Source organism: Salvelinus namaycush, chromosome 6 (assembly GCF_016432855.1).
Source record: "Salvelinus namaycush isolate Seneca chromosome 6, SaNama_1.0, whole genome shotgun sequence".
NCBI classification, from domain to species: domain Eukaryota; kingdom Metazoa; phylum Chordata; class Actinopteri; order Salmoniformes; family Salmonidae; genus Salvelinus; species Salvelinus namaycush.
This window is the reverse complement of record NC_052312.1, coordinates 39,594,755-39,620,300: the sequence shown is the minus strand read 5'-3', so window position 1 is coordinate 39,620,300 and position 25,546 is coordinate 39,594,755. Positions and strand designations below refer to the sequence as shown.

The 25,546-nt window shown below is 42.3% G+C and overlaps 1 protein-coding gene across 2 annotated transcripts; it reads right to left on the bottom strand.

Moving 5' to 3' along the window:
* Window positions 1–1,416: 1,416 nt before the first annotated feature.
* Window positions 1,417–25,496, bottom strand: LOC120049988 (protein SCAF11-like). 2 transcript variants are annotated; one of them, XM_038996549.1, is made up of 15 exons: window positions 25,288–25,496; window positions 19,159–19,222; window positions 18,878–19,023; window positions 18,617–18,700; window positions 18,396–18,478; window positions 11,700–11,770; window positions 11,571–11,608; window positions 8,084–8,154; window positions 7,722–7,847; window positions 7,423–7,523; window positions 4,882–7,053; window positions 4,371–4,675; window positions 4,075–4,233; window positions 2,472–2,591; window positions 1,417–2,310 (listed from the first exon to the last, which is right to left on the bottom strand). In XM_038996549.1, the coding sequence occupies exons 2-15, from the start codon at window positions 19,178–19,180 to the stop codon at window positions 2,215–2,217; spliced, it is 3,594 nt and encodes a 1,197-aa protein (XP_038852477.1). In that variant the 5' UTR covers window positions 19,181–19,222; window positions 25,288–25,496; the 3' UTR covers window positions 1,417–2,214. The 2 variants fall into 2 exon arrangements, with proteins under 2 accessions (XP_038852477.1, XP_038852478.1); XM_038996550.1 differs by having other exon boundaries at window positions 2,472–2,582.
* Window positions 25,497–25,546: the final 50 nt, after the last annotated feature.

Here is a 25,546-nt window from a genome sequence, read left to right as displayed (position 1 = left end):
ACATTCAGGAAAGCCTGAATTGTCATCTAAAATATAGGGAACACCAGTGACAAAAAGGCAGCACTAGCATTTTTTAATGTAATGTATTACAAATATTAAATGTAATTAAACTGGCATGCATGTTGATTTACAATGGTAAAGGGTTAACTATTATCTGACAAAGTTTTGTTAACAAAAAAATGTCTCTTCAAAATCCACCATTTCCGTAGAATCACCCATATAACCTACATGATGAGATTATTATTATTATGATGGACAAAAGAGCGTGATTATTTTTATTTGTCAAACGGAAGCCAAAAATCGATCATGTCACAAGAATAAATCCCTCGATATTTACTGGAAAGGAGCATCAGTCATCCCCTTGTGAAGTTAATCATAATTTATTCAAATCTGTAACCTGATTTCTTTCCCGACGAGCCCTAATGGGAGGACCATACATGTCATCGCGTGACTCCAAGTTTACTTCGATATGGTTATTAAGCATATCAATATTTGAGCATAAAAGCGTTTCCACATAATTAATTTTACCAACACAAAAAGATCCCACCTTGTCCAGTGTATTTTTTGCCGACATTTGGAAAGTTTACCGAAAATGTTTGTTTCCATCAGGCCTGTCATGACATTTTATCCGACATGTACTTTACTCGCATAAAAATGTTGGATGGAAACTTGGTGTGACTGTCATAAGAGAAAAACGGCTGATGCACAACCAAATTTCGAAATTGCACCTGGCGTAATCTACAATTTTTACTAGATTGAGACCCCGACCTAAGCAACCGCTTATGTCGCTTATAACTGGAAAAGGCCCTGATTGCCAATGTTCTGTTGATTGTCATGTTAACTGTTCAAATCTTTTCTATGAAATGGTGGGTTGATTTTTTTTTTTTTAAACGATGATGGTTAATGACAAGCTTGCCCTGCTGGTGAAACTAGTGAAGCACATTTTCAGGTTAACAAGCAGCGCATTCGACTGCTTTTGTGAATCATTGGCAAGTGGGTCTTCATGACCATAACAAAAGATGTCTGTCAGGTGAAATTGTGAAAAATGATGCCCTTTGTGTTAAGAGCAGTGTGAAAAGCACCTGAAATTTCAGTCTGTTTTGGTGGGATAGCGTTTTGACCTGCCTGCCAATAACAGCTACCTTTCAGTTTTCCCCTCCCCACACAAACCTCTTACAGACAGTCCTAGTTAAATTCTTGATTGAGAAATTGCTCTTTGCCAAGAAGCTATTTACGTACATTTTCTTACAATTTTTTATTGAAAACAACCACAGTAAGGTACTTAATTGTTACCCAGAAATGATTTGATAGAGAAAAACAGCTGCATTGGACCTTTAAAAAATAGAAATGTTGATGTTAAAATTGATGGATGGGGTCAATAACTTTTCCATGATTGACCACACACACACACACATAGCCAGACATGAAGCAGCTCATTTATTTCATTGCTCTCTAGTTATTTCGCACAATGTGTACGCAGCACATTTAACAAGTAAGGGACATGGCTGTTTCACCTGATCTGCCAGACCCATACCTTACACTACAAATTCACTGCTGATTGGACAACTGATCTACAACTCTCAACCAATGAAGTCCCTGATACAATTACACTCAAAAAGACATATCCAGTCCACAAGCTTTGAGCTGTGATGACTAAGGCCCAGTTTACACAAGCAGACCAATTCTGATATGTTTTACACTAATTGGTCTTTAGAGAGTCATAAAGGCAATGCACATTTACCTAGGCTTTCTCCAGAATTATCATAATATAATATTTATAAAACAAAAACAAAATGAGAAACAATGACAATATTTTTTAACTAAGAAGTCATTAGGAGGTCCCCGGTGGAGAGAGGGAGAAATTCATTATACCAGCTGGCTCCACGAGAGGGTGCTCTCCTGTACTACCCATAGCTCCATGTCCATCTCACCAGAGAACAGGTGCTAACCTTACTGCTCCAGCTACTCTGGGCATCTATCTCATAGTAGTTCCCAAGCCACAAGATCTACTTGAAATAACGGTCTTCTCACACTACAGTTTCCGATTGGATTATTTCTAAACAAAATATGAAATCTATAGAAAAATCTTCAAGGTAAAGTAAGAGTTATCAAAAGTCGGGCTCCAGTCTGTCAGTCGGGAGGCTGTTACACCTGGTAGAAATTGCACTTAAGCAGATGGGCTGAGACCGTTTCCCCCTCAGCAGATGTCAGGGTTCATTTCTTGCGAGCGTGTTTGTATTTGTCCACGTAGGCCTTCACCAAGTGTGCCACTTTCCCAGAGTTCACCTCTCCACTCTTGCTGTGGCAGACCTGAAATATAAAATGCCCTCAGGAAATCAAAAAATATAAACAGACCGTTTTGATTTCCTAAAAGCTACGTGTACTCCTAAAAGCTAAGTCGTTTTAATACTCCTAAAAGCTAAGTTCAAATACCAATGTCAAAATGTTACTGGAGGTTTTTAACCACTCACTTTTTCAACTGCTTTGCGTACAATCTCTTTGTACTCGTCCTTGGTGATGTCCTTGTTTTGGTAGTAGGGTTTCATGGCTGCTTTCACTTCATTGACGGCTCTCTCATGGATCTGTTGTTTCTAAAGCAGATATCAAGTTAAAACCTGTCTAGGACTGGGGTTCCGCTAGCAGAAAAATGCTTTACAGCGAAAGCTCCACAAACGATTATGTTAGGTCACCACCAAGTCACAGATAAACCCAGCCATTTTTCCGACCAAAGAGAGGAGTCACAAAAAGCACAGAGATAAAATTAATCACTAACCTTTGATGATCTTCATCAGATAACACTCATAGGACTTCATGTTACACAATACATGTATGTTTTGTTCGGTAAAGTTTATATTTATATCCAAAAATCTTATTTTACATTGGCGTGTTAGATTCAGTAGTTCCAAAACATGCAGTGATATTGCAGAGCCACATGAATTCACAGAAATACTCATAATAAATGTTGATGAAAATACAGCTATTATACATGAACTTTAGATACACTTCTCCTTAATGCAACCGCTGTGTCAGATTTTTTAAAAACTTTATGGAAAAAGCATAATCTGAGAACGGCGCTCAGAGCCCAAACCGGCCAAAGAAATATACGCCATGTTGGGTAGTCAACATTATTCATATATAAATATTCACTTACCTTTGATGATCTTCATCAGAATGCACTCCCAGGAATCGCAGTTCCACAATAAATGCTTTTTTTGTTCGATAATGTCCATCATGTATGTCCATTTATGTCCAATAGCTTCTTTTGTTAGGGCGTTTGGTAAACAATCCAAAAGCGTGATCTGGTCCATTCGGACGAAACGTTCAAAAAGTTATATTACAGGTCGAAGAAACTTGTCAAACTAAGTAAAGAATCAATCTTTAGGATGTTTTTATCATAAAAGTTCAATACTGTTCCAACCGGAGAATTCCATTGTCTGTAGAATTGCACTGGAACGAGAGCAACCTCTCAAGTGAAAGCGCGTGACTGAGAACGAGTTGTAGGCAGACTCCTTAGTAAAACAGCTCCCATCCGGCCCCCCTTCACATGAGCAGCCTGAAACCACGTTCTAAAGACGGTTGACATTTGGTGGAAGCCTTAGGAAGTGAAAAATAACCCATATCCCACGGTGTATTCGATAGAGGTGAGTTCAAAAACTACAAACCTCAGATTTCCCACTTCCTGTTTGGATTTTTTCTCAGGTTTTTGCCTGCCATATGAGTTCTGTTATAATCACAGACATCATTCAAACAGTTTTAGAAATGTCAGTGTTTTCTATCCAATACGAATAATAATATGCATATATTAGCATCTGGGACTGAGTAGGAGGCAGTTCACTCTGGGCATGCTATTCATCCAAAAGTGAAAATGCTGCCCCCTATCCCAAACAAGTTAAGAAATCTAGTTCTAATCTAATAAAAGGATAATTAATTATCTGGGTCAGAATGCAAACACAAATCATTCACTAGCAAAGTAGATCCCCACAGTATATACAAAACAGAAAGTATAGGAAGCCACTTGAGAATATTGAGAACAATGCCTGGTGTTGTGGTTGTTATTAGTGGGGGTGACATTACCTTTTCTTTCTTGGAGCTGTCTGGGGGGGCCGCCCTGCTGTGCTGGGTGGTGGAGGATGGCATGGCCATGCTGTGGGCCTGGGCTGTGGTGGCGCCACCTACTTTGGTCATGGTGGGCATGAAGGGGGCTTTGCCATGGCCTGCCATGCTGCTCATCATCTGGGAAAGAGGCATGGAGGTATTCAGGGGGACAATTCATGGGGACAAAGTATGAGAGAAGTGAAAATACTCAAACAGATTGCTTGGGTCCAGAAGATTATATTTTGACAAAGGATGCAAAATACTCCTGTCCTTACCTGTGTTGTGCGGCTATCTGCCTGTATGGCTGTCATGCTGCCCTGCTGCATGGGAGGTGGTGGTGGAGGTGGTGGCGGGAGGCCCTGGGCAGCTGTCACAGGGACCTGCAGAACAGGCACTGAGGAGTGGAGGTCCATGGGGACCTGAGGAGGCATCCCGAAGGGGGGTGGTTGCAGGCTGACAGGTGGGCCTCGCGGGCCCATTGGGTAATGCAGGACGTTCATTTGGGGAGGCATGACGTTCAGGGCAGGTGGAGCTTCTCCACCCGCATTGGGCTGGGCATTGTTCTCACTCTGAGCTGGGTCTGAATAGACAAAAACAAATATCAAGAATAATATTAGATTACCTAATGTACATTCTGGGCTTTTATTAAGTTTTACATTGGTGGCAGAAGTGGGATCCACATCAACTGCGCAACAGGCATCAGCAATACCATTTCGATATGCACAGTGAAACTAGTAACAGTAATGAGTGCATACACTCCATGGCACACAATCTAAGGGTTCTGACCTGCTGTTGACGTCTCCTCCTGCCTGCTCCAGCTGCCAGAGCCTGCACCTCCCCCTCGATCTCTCCTGGAGTAATAGTTCTGCACGTCTGCCGGGAGTGTCCTCCGCACAGCCCAGCTGGAAGCTGATGACCAGCCGGAGCGGTCCATCATCGATTCGCCCATCTCAGGCTCCTTCCTGCGGCCCCCACGGTTCTCGTTGAATCGGCTGTACGCGTCGCTCCCTGAATTGTTTGAGGTCCCTGAGAATGTGTTTCTGGGCTGCCAGCGGTTTTCTGCTTGCTCCCCCTGTTGGTTGGAGGTTCCGTAGGCGCCCCGGCCTCGTCCGGTGCCTCGTCCACGATCTCCGCCCCAGCCTTTATCTTCCCAGCGAGGGCCACTTGTCACCCTGGCCTCTGTGTCAGCACGCGCCTTCTCCATAACCCAGTCAGGATTTTCCCTGCTGGGGGAAACATCTGCAAAGCCGCCGTTTTCAGAGCGGCCCGCGTCTCTGGCCGGCCTCTCTGGGAAATTCCTTCGAGAGGGGTCGCTACCCGGCCCAGCCCTCCATCCATCTCCAGTCCAGCGATCCCTCTTCCGTGGTGACTGTCCCCCTGAGTCCGGGCGCTCCGGGGACGCCCCTCTTCGGTAGGACCTGTTTCTGGACCTGGAACTAGATCTGGAACGACTCTTAGAGCGCTTCCTGTTTTTCCTCTCACGGCTACGGTCCGTCCTGGGGGCGTCCCTCTCAGCGTCCCGTTCCCTGCTGCGGCTGCCCGAGGCCTGGCGCTCCTTGTTGCGCTCCTGAGATCTGGAGCGCGACCTCCTCGACGAGTCCTGCTTCGACTCTCTCTTGGGAGACCAAGTGGTGGCAGCAGAGTGGAAGCGCGACTTGCGCTGCCTGCCATTCTTCATTTCCTCTACCTTTTCCTCTCTGGCCGAGATCTCCCGCTCCTGCCTGCTACCATTCCTCTTGTCTTCCGTGGCCTGGCTTGTGGACTCGTGAGCTGTACTTTCAGTCTCTTTTGGTGGATCAGAGGCCAGGTTGGTGCTGCGCTCACTGCTGGGTGAATCACAGTCCATTGGTATTGCTTCTGTGTCATCCTCAGACAGACCGTCCTCTTTGCTGCCGGTTGCTGATTTTTCATTTGTGACATCCTTTGGATCATGCGGCCTGTCCTCCTCGGACACTTTTGCTTCTGAGGCGCCTTGAACTCTCTGGGACACATTCCCGTCTGGAGAGTCACAACGAGTCGAGCCAGTACAAGATTCAGGCTCTGCAGTGGGGCAGGGAGAGACCTCTGCTTTCTCCTCCTTCACTGAGGCTTCATCATCTAATGTCACTTCTGTTGGATCGTTAGTGGCTTCCACGGCATCAGCATCTTCCTCCCCAAGTTGTCCTGACTGCCCAGACTGGGGGCTCTCCAATGGTCTCTCTGGTGAGTTGGAAGAGGTGGGTGAGTTGCTTTTCTCTGGGTCTTCTATTTGGTCCGGGTGTTTCTCCCCTGCACCTTGGTCCCTGTCGGGGGAGAGCCCAGGGGTATTCAGCTCTACATCTGACGATGGTGACTTCTGGTCCTCTTCCTCACCATCCTCCTCTTCTTCCTTTCCACGTTCCTCTTCCTCAGAAAGATCATCTTCATCTTCGCATGGCTGGTCCTCAGTGTCCTTCAGGGCATCACACGCAGAAGGTTCGGGACGGCCTTCCTCCTCGGTAGGGCTGGAGCTGCGCTGCACAGCCTGTGGGCTCACTGCAGTGTCTGAGAGCTGCTCCCTTTCCTCTACCTCTGTCCTCTGCTGCTCTAATTCCTCCTCCTCCTCCTCTTTGGCTTCCTCTTCCTCACTTCCTGATGGACTACTGAGAATGACTTTGGAGGCCTTTTTTCTCGCTTGGGCTTTCCTCCTGGCGCTGGGCTTTCGCTGAGCTGCCCATTTGCCCTTCCTCTTACCAGCGGCTGCGGTGCTTTTGCCCGCTTTTGTGGGTGGGTTTGTGGAAGTGTCGGAATCTGAAGAGTGGGACTGCGAAGATGCAGGGTCTTGTGTAGGAGCTTGTTCCTCAGCCCTGCTGTGGCGGCCAGAGCGCCTAGTCGTCAGGGCCTCTGTCTGTTTGGAGGGGCCTTTGGAGCCAGATCCACGTGTGCCCTTCTTCTCCTCTCCTTTGGGGCAGGTGACTGCGCAAACTCTTCCCTGAAAGACTTATTATGAGACATAATCATGAATATTAGAAGTATTGTGAGAAATCTAACAATGGTCCAATGTAGCATAAAATTAGGCATAACCTATGGATTAAAGGTTTGGATTTGGTGCCTTCACAAAACTGAACTCCTGATGCCAGGGTACTGCACAACCCACACACTTGATGAAATTATTCAGAAAAAGTAGCTTACTGCCACAATGTAGCTTCATGTAGCCAAGCAGCTTACAGTCACCTTGCGTGACCTCATTCAAACTCAGTGATTCAAGTTAACATTTATTCCGGGTTTTGGGAGGGGGGAAAAAACCTGAGGGGGTTCCTTTGAACAGACTCACTAAATGGTTGATAAGCATTTCAAAGCAGGACTCACCAAAATGTCCCGAGCCGAGAGGTGAAGCAGTAGTAGAGAACGGTGAGAGGGGTCTCAGAGGAAAGGGGCTGCTACTCCACTCAGAGGGATGGAACAACTGCCTGGGAGGGAAATATCAGATCAGAGCTCTACATATTATGCTGACCAATTTCACTCATACTGTCAAAAATGCACTCAAAATCCCTTTCTATTGAAAAACTATCACCTTGCACAGGGTCTTTAACTCACCCTACAACCTCTACCTACAATATATACACACACTCCATCTACATACATTAATTGTGTGCGGACCAACTCACCTCGAGTTGCCACTGGCAGGAACGGGTACAGCAACAGGCAGAAATGGGCAGTCCTGTGTTTTGCGGCTACACTGTTTACAGTCATCCTCAGACGGCTCCTCCTCGGGCACCCAAAGGGGTTCTGCACTGCAGAGTAGACAAAGGACACAATATACACACACAGAAAAAGGACATCTTTCATTGGTTGTCTTAAAGTCAAAAACACAAACTTGAGACAGAAAAAGTTCATCTATTTCAACTTTGTTAGGACAATGATGATTAGAACAGGGTTTCCAACAAATTGTGAAGTACCATAAGAAGTAGTTACTGTGTCTCTGCTCGGTGAGCTGCAAAACAAAATGTTAACGAAGTGGCCTACTCACATGCACTGTGTCATAGTCCCCATTGCTGTGCCTGTCTGGGCCGCAGACCAAGAGCACAGATGTCCTCTCACCTGGAAAAGAGAGAAACCTGTTCAAAAGGAGGCTTGGCTGTTGCAAATACCAGACAAGCGCCCAGTGGGAACAAATGGGCCTATGAGGACATGGGGCCACGTTGATACTACTTATTCTATGCCAGAGTATTATCGAAAACTCTTGGCTGAGCAAATTCAAACATGGGAAAGGCTAGATCTGCTGAACATATTTCTAACCAACAATCTAAAATCAAATGTTATGTCAAATACGGCGAATACAACTGGTGTAGATTTGACAGTGAAATGCTTGCTTACTAGGCCTTCCTAACAATGCAGAGTTTAAAACAAAGTAATACAAAATACACAAAGGAGATATATACAGGGAGTACCAGATAAATGTGCAGATGTACGAGGTATTTGAGGTAGACATGTACATGAAGGCAGGGTAGTGACTAGGCATCAGGATAGATAACAATACGAGTATAATAAAGAACATAGTAGCAGCAGCAAATTAAGTGTGTGAGTAGGCATGTGTATGTACAGTGCATTTGAAAAGTATTCAGACCCCTTGACTTTCTCCACATTTTGTTACAGCCTTATTCTAAAATGGATTAAATCGTTTTTTTCTCTCTCAATCTACACACACACACACACACACCACACACAAATACCCCATAATGACGAAGCAAAAACAGGTTTAGACATTTCTGCAAATGTATTAAAAATAAAACTGAAATATAATATTTACATAAGTATTCAGACCCTCTACTCAGTACTTTTTTGAAGCACCTTTGGCAGCGATTACAGCCTTGAGTCTTCTTGGGTATGAGGCTACAAGCTTGGCACACCTGTATTCTTCTCTGCAGATCCTCTCAAGCTCTGTCAGGTTGGATGGGGAGCGTCGCTGCAAAGATATTTTCAGGTCTCTCCAGAGAAGTTCTATGTGGTTGAAGTCCGGGCACTGCCTGGGCCACTCAAGGACTTTGAGAGACTTGTCCCGAAGCCACTTCTGCGTTATCATGGCTGTGTGCTTAAGGTCGTTGTCCTGTTGGAAGGTGAACCTTTGCCCCAGTCTGAGGTCCTGAGCAGGTTTTCATCAAGGATCTCTCTGTACTTTGTACCGTTCATCTTTCCCTCGATCCTGACTAGTCTCCCAGTCCCTGCCGCTGAAATACATCCCCACAGCATGATACTGCCACCCTCATGCTTCACCGCAGGGATGGTGCCAGGTTTCCTCCAGATGTGACACTTGGCATTCAGGCCAAAGAGTTCAATCTTGATTTCATCAGACAAGAGAATCTTGTTTCTCATGGTCAGTCCTTTAGGAGCCTTTTGGCAAACTCCAAGCGAGCTGTCACGTGCCTATTACTGAGGAGTGGCTTCCGCCTGGCCACTCTACCATAAAGGCCTGATTGGTGGAGTGCTGCAGAGATGGTTGTCCTTCTGGAAGGGTCTCCCATCTCCACAGAGGAACTCGTGGATTCAGAGCTATCTATCTAATAGAACTCAAAGGGTTTTCTTTAATGGAAGCGTCTCTAATGTCAAACATGTAAAGTGTGGTGTACCGCAGGGCAGCTCTCTAAACCCTCTACTCTTTTCTATTTTTACAAATGACCAGCCACTGGCATTAAACAAAGCATGTGTGTCCATGTATGCTGATGATTCAACCATATACGCATCCACAACCACAGCTAATGAAGTCACTGAAACCCTTAACAAAGAGTTGCAGTCTGTTTTGGAATGGATGGCCAGTAATAAACTGGTCCTGAACATCTCTAAAACTAAGAGCATTGTATTTGGTACAAATCATTCCTTAAGTGCTAGACCTCAGCTGAATCTGGTAATGAATGGTGTGGTGGTTGAACAAGTTGGAGACTAAATTACTTGGCGTTACCTTAGATTGTAAACTGTCATCGTCAAAACATATAGATTCAAAGGTTGCAAAGATGGGGAGAGGTCTAGCCGTAATAAATAGAAGCTCTGCTTTTTTGACACCACACTCCAAAAAGCAAGTTCTGCAAGCTCTTGTTTCGTCTAATCTTGATTATTGTCCAGTCGTGTTAACTGGTGCTGCAAGGAAAGACCCAGTTAAGCTACAGCTGGCCCAGAACAGAGCGGCACGTTTTGCTCTTAATTGTAATCAGAGGACTGATATAAATACTATGCATGCCAGTCTCTCTTGGCTAAGAGTTGAGGAGAGACTGACTGCATCACTTCTTTTTATAAGAAACATTAATGTGCTGAAAATCCCACATTGATTGCATAGTCAACTTACACACAGCTCTGACACACACACACTTATCCCACCAGACATGGCACCAGGGGTCTTTTCATAGTCCCCAAATCCAGAACAAATTCAAGAAAACGTACAGTATTATATAGAGCCCTTATTGCATGGAACTTCCTTACATCTCATATTGCTCAAATAAACAGCAAACCTGGTTAGAAAAAAACAGATAAAGCAACACCTCGTGGCACAACGCCTCTCCCCTATTTGACCTAGATAGTTTGTGTTTATCCATTGATTTGTAGGCTACGTGTGCCTTTTTAAAAATGTATGTAGTTCTGTCCTTGAGCTGTTCTTGTCTAATGATGTTCTGTATTGTTTCATGTTTTGTGTGGACCCCAGGAAGAGTAGCTGCTGCTTTTGCAACAGCTAATGAGGATCCTAATAAAATACCAAATAAAGCTCTGCCAGAGTGACCATCGGGTTCTTGGTCACCTCCCTGACCAAGGCCCTTCTCCCCCGATTGCTCAGTTTGGCCAGCTCTAGGAAGAGTCTTCATGGTTCCAAACGTCTTCTATTTAAGAATGATGGAGGCCACTGTGTTCTTGGGAACCTTCAATGCTGCAGAAATGTGTTGGTACCCTTCCTCAGATCTGTGCCTCGACACAATCCTGTCTCAGAGCTCTACGGACAATTCCTTCGACCTCATGGCTTGTTTTTTTTCTCTCCGAAATGCACTATCACCTGTGGGACCTTATCTAGACAGGTGTGTGCCTTTCCAAATCATGTTCAATCAATTGAATTTACCACAGGTGGACTCCAAGCAATGCAAAAATGTCTAAACCTGTTTTTGCAAAAATGTCTAAACCTGTTTTCGCTTTGTCATTATGGGGTATTGTGTGTAGATTAAGGAAAACAATTTATTTAAACAATTTTAGAATAAGGCTGGAATGTAACAAAATGTGGAAAAAGTCAAGGGGTCTAAATACTTTACGAATGTATTTGTGTTTGTGTTGTGTCGATATGCGTGTGTAGTGTGTATGTAGTGTGAATCTAATGCGAATCTAATGCGAATCTAGCATGCTAAAACAAAATGTTGTTTCTTAGTTGCATCGCATGCATTACATATCTTCACAGTTGGACTCTAAACCCATAAAATCTTGCATGAACCGTACATATTATTTATTATGAAATAGATGCCTCTACAAAGGGGTCTGAAATTACTAACCTTCTTCTTGCTCAACACAGAGGGGTCATCATCGCTGCCTGGGGAACACAATTTATCTTGTTACACCTCATGAATAAAATGCCAACAAAGGAAGGAAAGATGATTTATGTGAGGAGAATAAGCACATACATTTCCGAATAAGGCCTTTGGCTTCTGATATCCTCTCCGTCTTCGGTCTCCTCCATCTTCCTCCTTGTTTCCTTAAATATAAATGTGGTTTTTACATTTGTCATAAAAGGTGGCATGCATTGAAACATGTGGCTTTCTCGTGAATTTCTTTAGCAAAATAACTTTACATTAACAGACTTACACTTGGCCAGTTTATTAGGTACACCATCCCGTTCACGAAATTGGTTTGCTGCTACAAACAGTGAGTCACGTGGCCGTGGCTTGCTATATAAAGCAGGCAGACCGGTATCGAGGAATTCAGTTACTGTTCAATTGAACATTAGAATAGGCAAAACGAGTGACCAAAGCAACTTTGAGCATGGTATGATCGTCGGTGCCAGGAGCGCCGGTTCCAGTATCTCAGAAACGGATTGCCTTCTGGGCTTTTCATGCACGACAGTGTCTATGGCAGGGATCATCAACTAGATTCAACCGTGGGCTGATTTTCTTTCTTGAGCGGCTGGTCAGGGGACCGGAAAAAAATGACAAATTTGTAAACTGCAAATTAACTGCAAGAATCCCAAACAGATATTTGATCTGGTCTAGGGTTTACAGAGAATGGTGTGACAAACAAAAAACATCCAGTCAGTGGCAGGTCCTGTGGGCAAAAACAGCTTGTTGATGAGAGGTCGAAGGAGAATGGTAAGAATCGTGCAAACATGCAGGCCACAAACAGGTGAATAACGGCACAGTACAACAGTGGTGTGAAGAACGGCATCTCGGAACCCACAATTCGTGGGGACTATTTTCCTGGCACACATAAGGTCCCTTGATACCAATTGAGCAATGTTTCCATGCCCCAAAGAATTCAGGCTGCTCTGGAGGCAAAGGGGGGTCCGACCCAGTACTAGATGGATGTACGTAATAAACTGGCCACGGAGTATATTTTTAAATAATTGTTAAGGTGGAGAAACAACTAGCAGGTGGGAACAGAAAGAGTTGGCTGCTACTATGCAAGAGATTGTTTGTGGGGAAATTACCTCTGCCCTCGACTTGCAATTAAAACCGGTAAATTAATCTCGTCATTGCTCACTTCTAAAGTGGATACCTACTCAACTAATCAAATGTTCTAGCTGTCTTGATATCCTAGCAATAAACCATATTGATATAGCAATGCTCCAATAAATAATCACCATCTTGGTTAAGGTGAAGACCAAGAAGGCAAAATCACTTTCCTTAAACGTATCCATAATGGAAAGAAAATTGGCTTTATTGATGTGTATGCTGCAAATTCGTTTGATCCTCTGAACAGCCTATTGTTAGAATTAATTGAAATCCAACTAGTTATTGGGACAGACATGAATGCCATTTTGAACATGTGGGACAAATCTAATAAAGACCAACTACAATCCACATGTAACCTAGGCCCTCCAACATACACTCTCTGATTACAACCTCATTGATGCCCAGTGAGCACATACTCCTAAAGCAAAAGAGTAGACTTTCTATCCAGAGTACTCCATTTTCTCTTATCTACACCTTTATTTTCTAAAATGAACAAAATAGAAATTCGACATACTGTGGCTTCGGAAAATATTCAGACCACTTGACTTTTTCCACATTTTGTTACGTTACAGCCTTCAAAAATGTATTAAATGTATTTTTTCCTTTATTAATCTACACACAATACCCCATAATGACAAAGCGAAAACAGTTTAATAATAAAAAATAAAAAAATGTTAGCAGCCCATTTGCTATGACTTGAAATTGAGCTCAGGTGCATCCTGTTTCCATTGATCATCCTTGATGTTTCTACAACTTGATTGGAGTCCACCTGTGGTAAATTCAATTGATTGGACATGATTTGGAAAGGCACACACCTGTCTAGATAAGGTCCCAGAGTTGACAGTCCATCTCAGAGCAAAAACCAAGCCATGAGGTCGAAGGAATTGTCCGTAGAGCAACGAGACAGGATTGTGTCGAGGCACAGATCTGAGGAAGGATACCAAAACATTTCTGCAGCATTGAAGGTCCCCAAAAACTAAATGGGCTCCATCATTCTTAAATGGAAGTTAGGAACCACCAAGACTCTTCCTAGAGCTGGCCGCCCAGCCAAACTGAGTAATTGGGAGAGAAGGGCCTTGGTCAGGGAGGTGACCAAGAACCCGATAGTCACTCTGACAGAGCTTATAGTTCATCTGTGGAGATGGGAGAACCTTCCAAAAGGACAACCATCTCTGCAGCACTCCACCAATCAGGCCTTTATGGTAGTGGTCAAACAGAAGCCACTCCTCGGTAAAAGGTACATGACAGCCCGCTTGGAGCTTGCCAAAAGGCTTCTAAAGACTCTGACCATGAGAAACAAGATTCTCTGGTCTGATGAAACCAAGCTAGAACTCTTTGGCCTGAATGCCAAGCGTCACGTCTGGTGTCAGCATCATGCTGTGGGGATGTTTTTCAGCGGCAGGGACTGGGAGACTAGTCAGGATCGAGGGAAAGCTGAACAGAGCAAAGTACTGAGAGATCCTTGATGACAACCTGCTCCAGAGTGCTCAGGACCTCAGACTGGGGTGAAGGTTCACCTTCCAACAGGACAACGACCCTAAGAACACAGCCAAGACGACGCAGGAGTGGCTTCGGGACAAGTCTCTGAATGTCCTTGAGTGGCCCAGCCAGAGCCCGAACTTGAACTCGATTGAACATCTCTGGAGAGACCTGAAAATAACTGTAGCAACGCTCCCCATCCAACCGGACAGAGCTTGAGGATCTGCAGAGAAGAATGGGACAAACTCCCCAAATACAGGTGTGCCAAGCTTTTATTGTCATACCCAAGAAGACGCGATGCTGTAATTGCTGCCAAATGGGCTTAAACAAAGGTCTGAATACTTATGTAAATGTCATCAGTTTTTATTTTTAATAAATTAGTAAAAATGTCAACCTGTTTTTGCTTTGTCATTATGGGGTATTGTGTGTAGACTAAGGAAAAAAGTTAATCAATTTTAGAATAAGGCTGTAACGTAACAAAATGTGGAGAGAGTCAAGGGGTCTGAACTTTCCAAAGTCTGATCATCACCCTTACTACAAATGTCAGAATTCTATGGAATGCCATCAAAGGTTTTATAAAAATGTATGCAAATGCAGTTGCATCTGAATAAATCACAATGGGAAATTTTAACTGCATTAGAGCGTTTTCAACAAACCCTTTTTTTCCAGACGAGGTAGCTATTACTATTTCCAAAGTCAAGACGCAACTTCATTTATTAACAAGACGAAGCAGAATTTGCCATCCATTGAGTTAGACTCAACCATGACGTCCATGGTAATCGTCCCAGTCATTTACTGGCCAACAAGCTAAGCCGTAATGATCAATTAGCTGATATTGCAACTATTGAATCTGAAACAGGGGAATTACTATCAGAACCCAAACTATGCCAAGATTCTTCTATAAATATCTGTACAGATCAATGTAACAGCAGGTTTGCTATGTAGAGCTGAAAGACTAGGAAAGGCCAATATCGGCTCGGCCGTTCTCTACGATGGAGGACTCCATCTCTACTTATGAAATCTCAAACATTTGGGAATAGAGAAGACCATTGCCAGAAATTAACAGAACGTTCAATCCAACCTCAGATTAACCAGCAGAATATATATTGTCAAAATGAATATTGCCACGGCTGAATTTCTGTAGTTCAATACTTCCCATGTCTCGCCCTTCTGGCTATTGGGATAAAATTCATGGTGTGGTTTCAAAATTAATATGGCAAGGTAAGCGATCCCGGTTAAAATTAACTTAGAGAAATACGTAGGAGGATTAACTGTACCAAACTTTAAAATGTATTTCCAGGCACTAGCATTTCACCCCATCCTAAATTGGTTTAGACATGATTCTTCCACCCCCTGGCTGAGTAGAGAGAGAAATATGTTGTATCCCATTGCCCTGGAAGAGGTAGTCTTCACTGATAAATCCCTTAATGTAAACTATGCTTTGGTCCTATTATACTCAATTGTTTCACAATGCCTTTGCATCCCCCTAATGGTCCAAATATGTAATCACTACCCTTGCCGATATCATGGACAGCAATGGTTTGAGAACATTTCAAGATTTGAAGACATACACATTACCAAGCGACTCTCTTATATTTACAATTTAGGTCATCTATGCCAATGACAGGATTTATAAATGAATTATCTGGGTTCCCAAAAATATTGAATCTCTATAATATATAAACAACTTTTGGAAAGCTCATTATGTACTCGCCATTAAAAAAGTATGGTCCAAAGACCTAAGTGAATCTGAACAACCATTTAACTGGAATAGAATATTGGAAAATATGACCTTGGTGTCCTAACCATTAACTTAATACATTTTAAGTTGGTATTTAACACCAATGAAAAGTTATGATGAAATTGGACCCAACTCCCAACTAGGGTTGTAATGACCGCGTGGTCACGGTAATCTCCTCTTTGGTAGTACCCAAATCGCTAACGACCATTAGGTCGCTAATGGGCTGTATTGTCCCTCTAACCACTGACATCACTGCAAATATCGAAAATCCCATCAAACATCATCATGCTTTTAAACCTCACCATTAGGCTACATTTTTTGGACCTCAATGATGATCAATTTGAAGAAAGAAGTTCTTCAAGTTGAACATGGTCGTTGTTTCAATGTCAAACAACTAAATGGAGAGCGCTTTCTAAGGTGATGATTAATTCAAAGCATTTAAGACGTTGCATGTAGAACACCCATATGAATATTAGAGCCTATGCATAGGCATATGCCTTTGAGCCCAAGCCCGAAAAAAATACCCTGAATTAAACTAATTACTGTGCTGTTATACAATACATTACGCATGGCAGAAAAACTTTTATTTTATAAAAACACAGATTTAAGATGTCTTTGGTACATAATTGGTCTAGACTCCCAACCATTTTTTGGGGAGTAATCAGCTTGGAGTGTAGACTGGTTACCTTATGCTACACTCCAAATCATCCACGAGTCTGGGAGTGAATGTATAAGGCCTAGGCGATGCTGTTGGTTCATTGATTGTGCAGGTGGCTTCCAGATTTAGCCTACAATTATAGTGACTTTGTATTTGATTTTGAATAGCCTAGTAATAGGGTATGTTTACATTTACATTTAAGTCATTTAGCAGACGCTCTTATCCAGAACGACTTACAAATATAAGTTTAATATATTCATAATAAATAGGCTGACATTAACTTTACCGACAGAATAGATCACCATTGTGTGTATCCATCTCCTCCTCTCTCTATCCTTCATTCCTTTCTCAAGCATGCAGAGATAGGGGCTGTCAACAGTTTAAATATGTTTCTTTGTGAAAACATGTTACTATCAATGTTCATGAACATATTTCACTTAGTTTCCCAAATTAAGCACTGGGTAGCTGCAGGAACATGGTTGGAGAGCCCGTGACATACATAGTTTGTGCAGTATATCAACTGTCACGCAGTGAGGATGCATACTCTTCAAAGAGTGGTTAATCCGCAAAGTGAAATAAGTGTTCTTATAAGCCCAGACATTTCTATATCCAATCCCATGTGAAAGCAGGGTTTTGATGGTTGCCACTAAAAAAAGAGGAGGATCCCAGCTGCTACTATATTTATTTCTCAGCTGCTCCGCTATAAAACAGGAATAGCCTACCCGGCATAATTTAAACTGTGGGAACGCGGCCTCCATTCGCTATTCGAGTGCATAAGGATGACATGTACATTTTCCCCTCCCCCTGTTCCTACCCATTTGATAATGGGCCACTCTAAATCAAAACAAATGTGACATATTAGTAAAGACAAATGTAAACTGAAAATAGTCTGATGGGTGAAAATACGATCACTTGATGAGAGAACAGGGTGCGCAGCCTGAGGCAAGGAAGAGTAGCTTTTTATGCAACTTTTTCAAATAGAATAGCCTAGTCGCATCATGCAGTCCACATGTTTTGATTTCTAAGACATTCTAAGGTTTGTATCAGTCACAACTAAATTAGCCAAATAACTACAGATAGAGATATGGGGGAACTGACACCCTACCTGTGTTGCTAGGCAGGATGGGAAGGGAGTGCAGATAGAGATATGGGGGAACTGACACCCAACCTGTGTTGCTAGGCAGGATGGGAAGGGAGTGCAGATAGAGATATGGGGGAACTGACACCCAACCTGTGTTGCTAGGCAGGATGGGAAGGGAGTGCAGATAGAGATATGGGGGAACTGACACCCAACCTGTGTTGCTAGGCAGGATGGGAAGGGGGGCAGATAGAGATATGGGGGAACTGACACCCAACCTGTGTTGCTAGGCAGGATGGGAAGGGGGGGGGGGGGCATGTTAGGCTGGTGAGTGTAGGCCCACCTCTGTTTCTTTACATACCAATTGTGTTACTACAAAATCCTGTGTGTTCAATACAATCATTTCTCTGTATGTATTTCTTAGTTTTGTATCCTTTAGAGTACAGGTACATGTGGTATAAACTAAGTGTGTAAATGAACATGTATATTGTACCTGTAACACCCACCTCCAACAAAAAACTGACAAAACAAATAAGTGGTAAAAAATAAATATAATAATGCACCGCAAAGTGACTGCCATTAAGCTGCACACTGTTTGAATGCTCTCCAAGTTTAAAGACAACGTTTCGACCAAGTGTCTGTCAGGTTAACTGTGCAGCAGGGCAACCCTTTCACTAACGCAAGACCTCTACTCACTTCAACAAACAACCATTGGCTTCCGGGTCTGTGCAGCCACACTTCTCTGGCTCTGATTGGCTGACTCTCTTCTTCACAGGAACCTGAGATTCACATCACAACTGAAGTCAAAGCACGTACATTCTTCCTGCATAATGACTAAAGCTATAATATAGCTTGTGAATGCCATTTATAAATCGTGAAACATAGAAGGTAGAGCCAGTGGAGAAACCCCTGCTTACCGTCACACATCCCAGCACAGCGTCACGTTTGTAGACAACATTGAAAGGCTGCCTGTCCACTGGGCAGGATGGAACTGCCTGCAACTTAAACACAGAAAAAAAAAACATCAGTCCAACACACATCTTAGCCATGTATAGTGTCCTGAGCCTCACCGGGAGTAAGACCATGGCTTATCACAATAGACAACTTGCCAGTTGCAGCACTATCTGTTGCCACAGACGGTGATGTGTCTAGGGGGTAGGACAGTACATGGTGCTTACCTCTGCCCATCTGAGGAGGCAGCTGAGGCAGAATAAATGGCAGCAGCTGTCGGGCATGGCCAGGACACAGCGGCCCAGGGCGCCCAGGCAGATAGGACACCGCTCCGCCTCTTCCGGCTCCGGGTCGCCCTCTGGGGTCTGTCCGTCTGACAACCAGAGAGAGGTGGCACAACAGCTTGTCATTCAAGAACAAACTTGAGGGTAGAGACTTTGAAATTAATTCATCACACCAAAGCCCACTGAAATATATTTTTCATGATGACTGTCTGGCAGTTACTTACCATTTCCCGATTCACCCGTCATCTTTGGCACAGTGTTGCTTTGTCCCTAATGACCAGATGACCCCTGGAAATAAAAATGAATGAGAGATTCTTGTTAACAACCCAGTCACAGTGCCATCACTTAATTACATTGAACTTGAGATCTGTGTGTGTAACCAATTTGTTAAGCAAGTTTTCCATCGACTTTAATGCATTATTTACACAATGGACAATTTCATCCTTAAGAGTCTATTGACATACCTGTTTGTCAATTTAAGTAACAATTGTGCAACAAGTAACAATTATGCATCGCAAAAAATATATATACATTTCATGAGCCTTCTTATATCTCCTAGATATAGGACAGACACTTCAAAACATTATTTCTTATGATTTCTTTTTGGACTGTCTTTTATGAATGCGTTTCTATGGGCTATAGTATTAAAGGCCAAATTCAATATTTTATCAAATAATTGACAAGTTACCCATCTTCTTCAGATTCTCATCAGATCATCCAAAAAACCTGCCAAGATACCTAGCTAAGTCTAGCCAATCCTATTTAGATGTATGCAATACTTTTTAGCTAAAATACAATAACGTTACGCTAGCTAAAATATTTTTGGGTTTAATATAGAATTGACTGGAGATGTTATTGAGATCAAGTGATAAAATTAAACTGTCTTCAATTTTAACTTAATTTTCCTGCATTTTGGAGTAGAATGTCCTTTTATCACTAAGCGTTTTATTAGGTCCCACTGCTTTAGTAAGAACTTCTCACTTGTAAGTAATTGTAAAATACAGTTCTGGAGGTTGTATTTTTTTTTGATAGATTCTCAAATGTATCTACCCCCTTGTCTGAACATCTGATGATACCCGGTCAGCCCATAATTTAAATGTATCATCAATCATCCTTGGCTTAAAGTCTCCGTCCATTACAATTTCTCGCAGGTAGATAAGATCTGTTTGGATGCCTTTTTATTTTGGTGATCTTTGTCCAGATCTTTATAGTGTTATTTATACAGGTATTTTCTATCTTCCTAGTGTGTGCATTGATTGTCTTCATAAATATAGTTGCACTTACAGTTTTTCCATTTGGTGGATTCCATTTAGCTGTTGATGCCGGGTTTATCCAAACAAAAATGTATTTTAGTTGGTCAGCTATATAATAATTCATTAGGTTTGGTAATGCTAGTCCCCCTGCTTATTTACATTGTTTGATTGTTTTAAGTTGGACACGGACTGTTCATCCTCCCATATGAATTTACTCAGGAGTTTATCCCACTGTTTAAAAGTGTTAGGAGTAATAGTTTTTGATAGATTCAGGAATAAAAATCTTGGGAGGACATTCATTTTAATAGTTTAAATTCTTCCTGTTATTGTTAAAAGGCACTAATGTCCATATTTGTAGGTAGGTCCTGTTTAAACTGGTTTCACAGTGTTCCAAAGTCAGGTCTTGGGGTATAGTAATCAATAGGTATTGCAGTTTATTTTGATCCCATTTAAGTTTAAACTTAGTTTTGATGTCTTGGGATATTGGTTGACCTACAGTAATTGGTTCTGATTTCCCTGTATTTAGTCTGTATCCAGATACAACACTATGGTTTTATTTCATCCATAGTGGCGGGAACTCTAGAGAATATTGTACCATTGACCATTATTCTGACATTGTGTTTTGTGCATCATTTGCAGAAAGTTTTACAAAAGTATTATTATTTGCTTCTGCATCTAGAGTTAGCATAAGCTATTTATGTTTTTTCTTGAGAGCGTGTTCCATTACATTATTAATGTTTTTACTTAACTAGGCAAGTCAGTTAAGAACAAATTCTTATTTACAATGATGGCCTACCCCGGACGACGCTGGGCCAATTGTGTGCCGCCCTATGGGACTCCAAATCACGTCCGGATGTGATACAGCCTGGATTTGAACCAGGGACTGTAGTGACGCCACTTGCACTGAGATGCAGTGCCTTAGACCGCTGCGCCACTCAAATGAAACATTTGCCTAACACTAATTTCTCAGAAGTCTGCTGGACACAAAACCCATTACATTACTGAATCTATTTGCAATAATTTTTGTAAGCAATTTTTGGTCGCCGTTCAGCAACAATATTGGTCGATACGATGCACATTCTGCTGGATCTTTACCTTCTTTATGAAGAACAGTAATAATAGGGGAGTTACAGGTTGGTACGTACTCTATTTTTGAAGAAGAAGCATACGATATTATCAGGCATCGAAGCACTGCTTTGGCCCCCACCCATTCCATTATGGGAGACCTCTCCATCATCATTAATCTCCAGATATTGTTACAGTGTTGCCCTGATTCCATTCTTAAATTCAATGTCATGAAAAGTGAATTATTTCATCTCCAGACTGTCAAGCCTTTCTTTTGTCATATATTTAGTTTCATACTTAGCATGATCCGATATTTCAATTGGTCTAGTGTGGAGGTTAATGACTTTGGCTAGGTCTGTTTTAAACATGAAGAAATAGTCTAATCTCGAGTATATTTGTTACGTGCTTTAAAATAGGGTGTAGAGTTCTACAAACATCTATCAGACCCACCACCAAGTCTGCCCTTCTTAGTGTCACTGCAGCCTTCTCTGCCTTGTGTTTATGTTGACAATCTAACATGGGATTCATGATAAGGTTGAGGTATCCTCCCATTACTGTTGTCCCTTTTGGCTCCATGATAAGTAGGTTAAGCATTTTGGATATAAATTCGGGTCCTTGTTCGTTTGGGTTATATACACTTAATGTTATTTCCGTGTCCTCAAACCTTCCATTTACTAGTATGTATCTTCAGTCTGTCTACAATGGTTCTTTGTGTGAAAAGGGATATTGTTTTTGGTCATTAATGCTACTACCCCTCTTCTTGCTGACCAGTAGGAAGAGGAAAACACCTGTGCTTATGCCAGTTGTTCTAATTTTCTATGTTCTTCTTTAGATGCGTTTCTTGGAGAAAGATGATATCACCTCTATCCCTCTTCAATTTTAACAATATTTTTGAAAATTTTTAATGGGGCTATTAACGCCATTTACGTTAAACAAATTATTTAGAAATCTTCCTAACGGGTGTCATTCTCTTTGTTTCTTGTAGTACCCATAATACACTGGTCCCCTCTCATTTTCCCATTATGCTGTATTTATTGTTCCATTGCCTGTATTATAAAAAATACAAAATGACACTGTCTTTATGAATTGTTTTGTTCATACTGAACTTCAAGACATACCCAGGCCCAAATCAAAGGCTATTCAAAATTATAAATTAAAATGGCCTCCAATTGTGCTACCACTTCCCTTGGGTAGCATGGGTCATAGGACCCATAAATTGGGACCCTTCCCTTGAAAAGAGCTCACTTACAGCACAAAAATATATTCTATAGATCCTTTAATTAGATAAATAGCGAATACACAAGGTAAATGCACATATACATAATTATCAAATAACAAAAAAGGAGAATATTATAGCGGTTACCAATTGGGAAGACGAGCTGTAAATAGTAATAACACAATAAGACTGGGAGGACATATCTAGAAACATGTCCAAGACAACCAACTCTCTACTCGAGGGAATACTCATGAAAAATATTGACCGAATTTTCCAAAACTCCAATAACACAATCAAATTACAACCATGACATCACACCAAGTTGCTGGCATAACTTTGGAAGAATAGTGCTAACCAGACCCACATACTATATTCCTGCCCAGTCATGAATAATTTCTGTCTGCAAACATCAAAGCAGTGACTCACTCCTGCAAGTTCATGCTCTACAACATCGGTAGAGTACGACCCTGTCACACACAGGAAGCGGCGCAGGTCCTAATCCATGTACTTGTCACCTCCCGTCTGGACTACTGCAAGTCGGTGTTGGTCGAACTCCACGCTTGTGCCATCAAACCCCTGCAACTTATCCAGAATGGCGCAGCCTGCCTGGTGTTAAACCTTCCCAAGTTCTCCCATGTCACCCCGTTCCTCTGCACGCTCCACTGGCTTCCAGTCGAAGCTCGCATCCACTACAAGATCACTTGACTGAGGAAAAATATACTTACTATAACAGATGTGGTTGTCCCACCTATCTATCTTAAGATGAGTGTACCAACTGTAAGCCGCTCTGGATAAGAACGTCTACTAAATGACTAAAATGTAAATAAACGATAATCCTATGGGGGTGAAGGCGGCCCAGTACATCACTGGTGCTTTCACTCATCGAAACAGTGCCTGAGGTGGGCACGCAGCATCAAGGACCCCACACACGCGTTGTTCTCTCCCTTACCGTTGGTAGACAATATCGGAGCATGAGGTCTGATACCAACAGGCTCAGATACAGTTTCTATCTACAAGCATCAGACTGCTGTGATTCTCCACACCTTATCACAACTGCTGACACCAGACTCTTACTATATTTCTCAATTTATACACTTGCCCCTATCCCCAATACACAGGTAAACATTGTACCTTCCTGTATTATACTTAGCCTAAAATTTTTATTCTATTCTACTGCCATTTACTTTATGTTCGTATTCTTGTTGCATTGTCGAGAAGGAACCTGCAAGTGAGCATTTCGTTGGACAATGTATACCATGCCTATCCCGCACATAAGACAAAACGTATAACTGTATCAGCATAAGCACAGCAACTGTGAACAAATGGTCTTGTCTTTGCCAGCATGTGTCTGGCGAGTAACTACTTGAATGAAAGGCTGATTTGGCCAAGGATTTCTCTCGGTCTCCACGTCCAATAAAAGAAACAAGCATACTTGAATAGTGGATTGCTAGCTAAGCGGGCTCCCGACCAGCAGATGAAGCAGGAGACGTCAGAGCTCTGGAGATCTCCCGAGTGGCGCAGCGGTCTAAGGCACTGCATCTCAGTGCTAGAGGCGTCACTACAGACCCTGGTTCAATTCCATCACAACTGGCCATGATTGGGAGTACCATAGGGCGACGCACAATTGGCCCAGCGTTGTCCGGGTTAGGCCGTCCATTGTAAATAAGAATTTGTTCCAACTGACTAGCCAAGTTAAATAAAGGTTAAATAAAATAAACTTGAAAAAACAAAAATAAACACTTTCACAAAGTGTACATAGCCAGTTGATAAGTTAATGTCTGCTTGGTGAGTGGAGCAACGGGAAAGTTTGTACAGCTGAATGCATTCAACTGAAATGTGCCTTCCGCATTTAACCTCTGAATCAGGAAGCAAAACACTGTCCAGTGAAAGCCAGAGCAAACGGGTTTACCACAGTGGTAAGAGCCCAACAAAAGGTCTTGCTTAACCAGTGTGTTAGCTCTGGCTAAAATACAGGCAGGCCTGGACACAGTCGCAGATATTTAAATTAAATGGGTTATACAGGTCACTGAGGCCAACACTCTACCATGTGAGCTGCTAAAATAACTAACGTTAGCCATGTTCTCTATCATCCAATGCCATCTTGGATTATTTAATTTACCAGTTAGTCAGCCAATTACTAACGTAAACTAGCTAGTTTCCAACTATCTAGTAAATTTGTCGAGTTGTGGTCTTGTATTTTATGTCCAGCTAGCTAACCAAATACCTCGCAGCTAACTGTCAAGTAAGTTGACATTTAATTTAGTAAACATTATGAAATGCCCTGCGTTCGCTGACGTTAACAGCTAACGTTAACAATTTAAACTTTGTGGCCCATGTGTGATGTAACACGACCCTTCAACTTATTCTAGTAGTAGTGTGTACTAGTGCCCCTCAAACTTCAACTAACTTCTGTTTAACTGGTTAACTAGCTACTTGTTATTTCTACTAGTTTGATAACTAAGTTAACGTTAGCTGGCTAGTTTGCAATTCAGATAACGTTAACAAGATTGTCATGATCAGGCGCTAGTCAGCTAACTTAACTACTTTTGGTTGATATAGGCTAGTCAGCTGTTAGGTAGCAGGCTAGTAACAACGTAATTGTATTTAGCTAAGTAACAAGAAACAAAACAAGTATGTTCATAGCTAGCTAGTTAATTATTCAACTTCATTGGCTAAGGAGACTGGCCTGGCCTACAGTACAGACGCTATATTAGCTAGGTAGCTGTTACCGTGGCTAACTAGCAGCTAACGATACTTTTGCTTGCCAACGGCTGCAGACTTGCTAAATTGGTTAGCTAGCTACGTGTTTGTTGACTTACCCGAAGCTAAATCAATAGCTAGAAAACTGGCGTGGTTGTTTATTTTTTGCTGTCTCACTTATTTCCGTGTATTGGTTAGACTCCAAAGCTAGAAGATAACCTGAATATAGCCGAATAGATTGCACTGCTAACTCGTTATACATCTAAGAACGTCTCGGCCACATGTCTCGATGTCTGAGACCTGTGAAGTTTAAACCGCACCGCACAGTGTCGCTGCAATACACTTTACACTAGGTTAAAAAAATCCTTCAACTGTTTC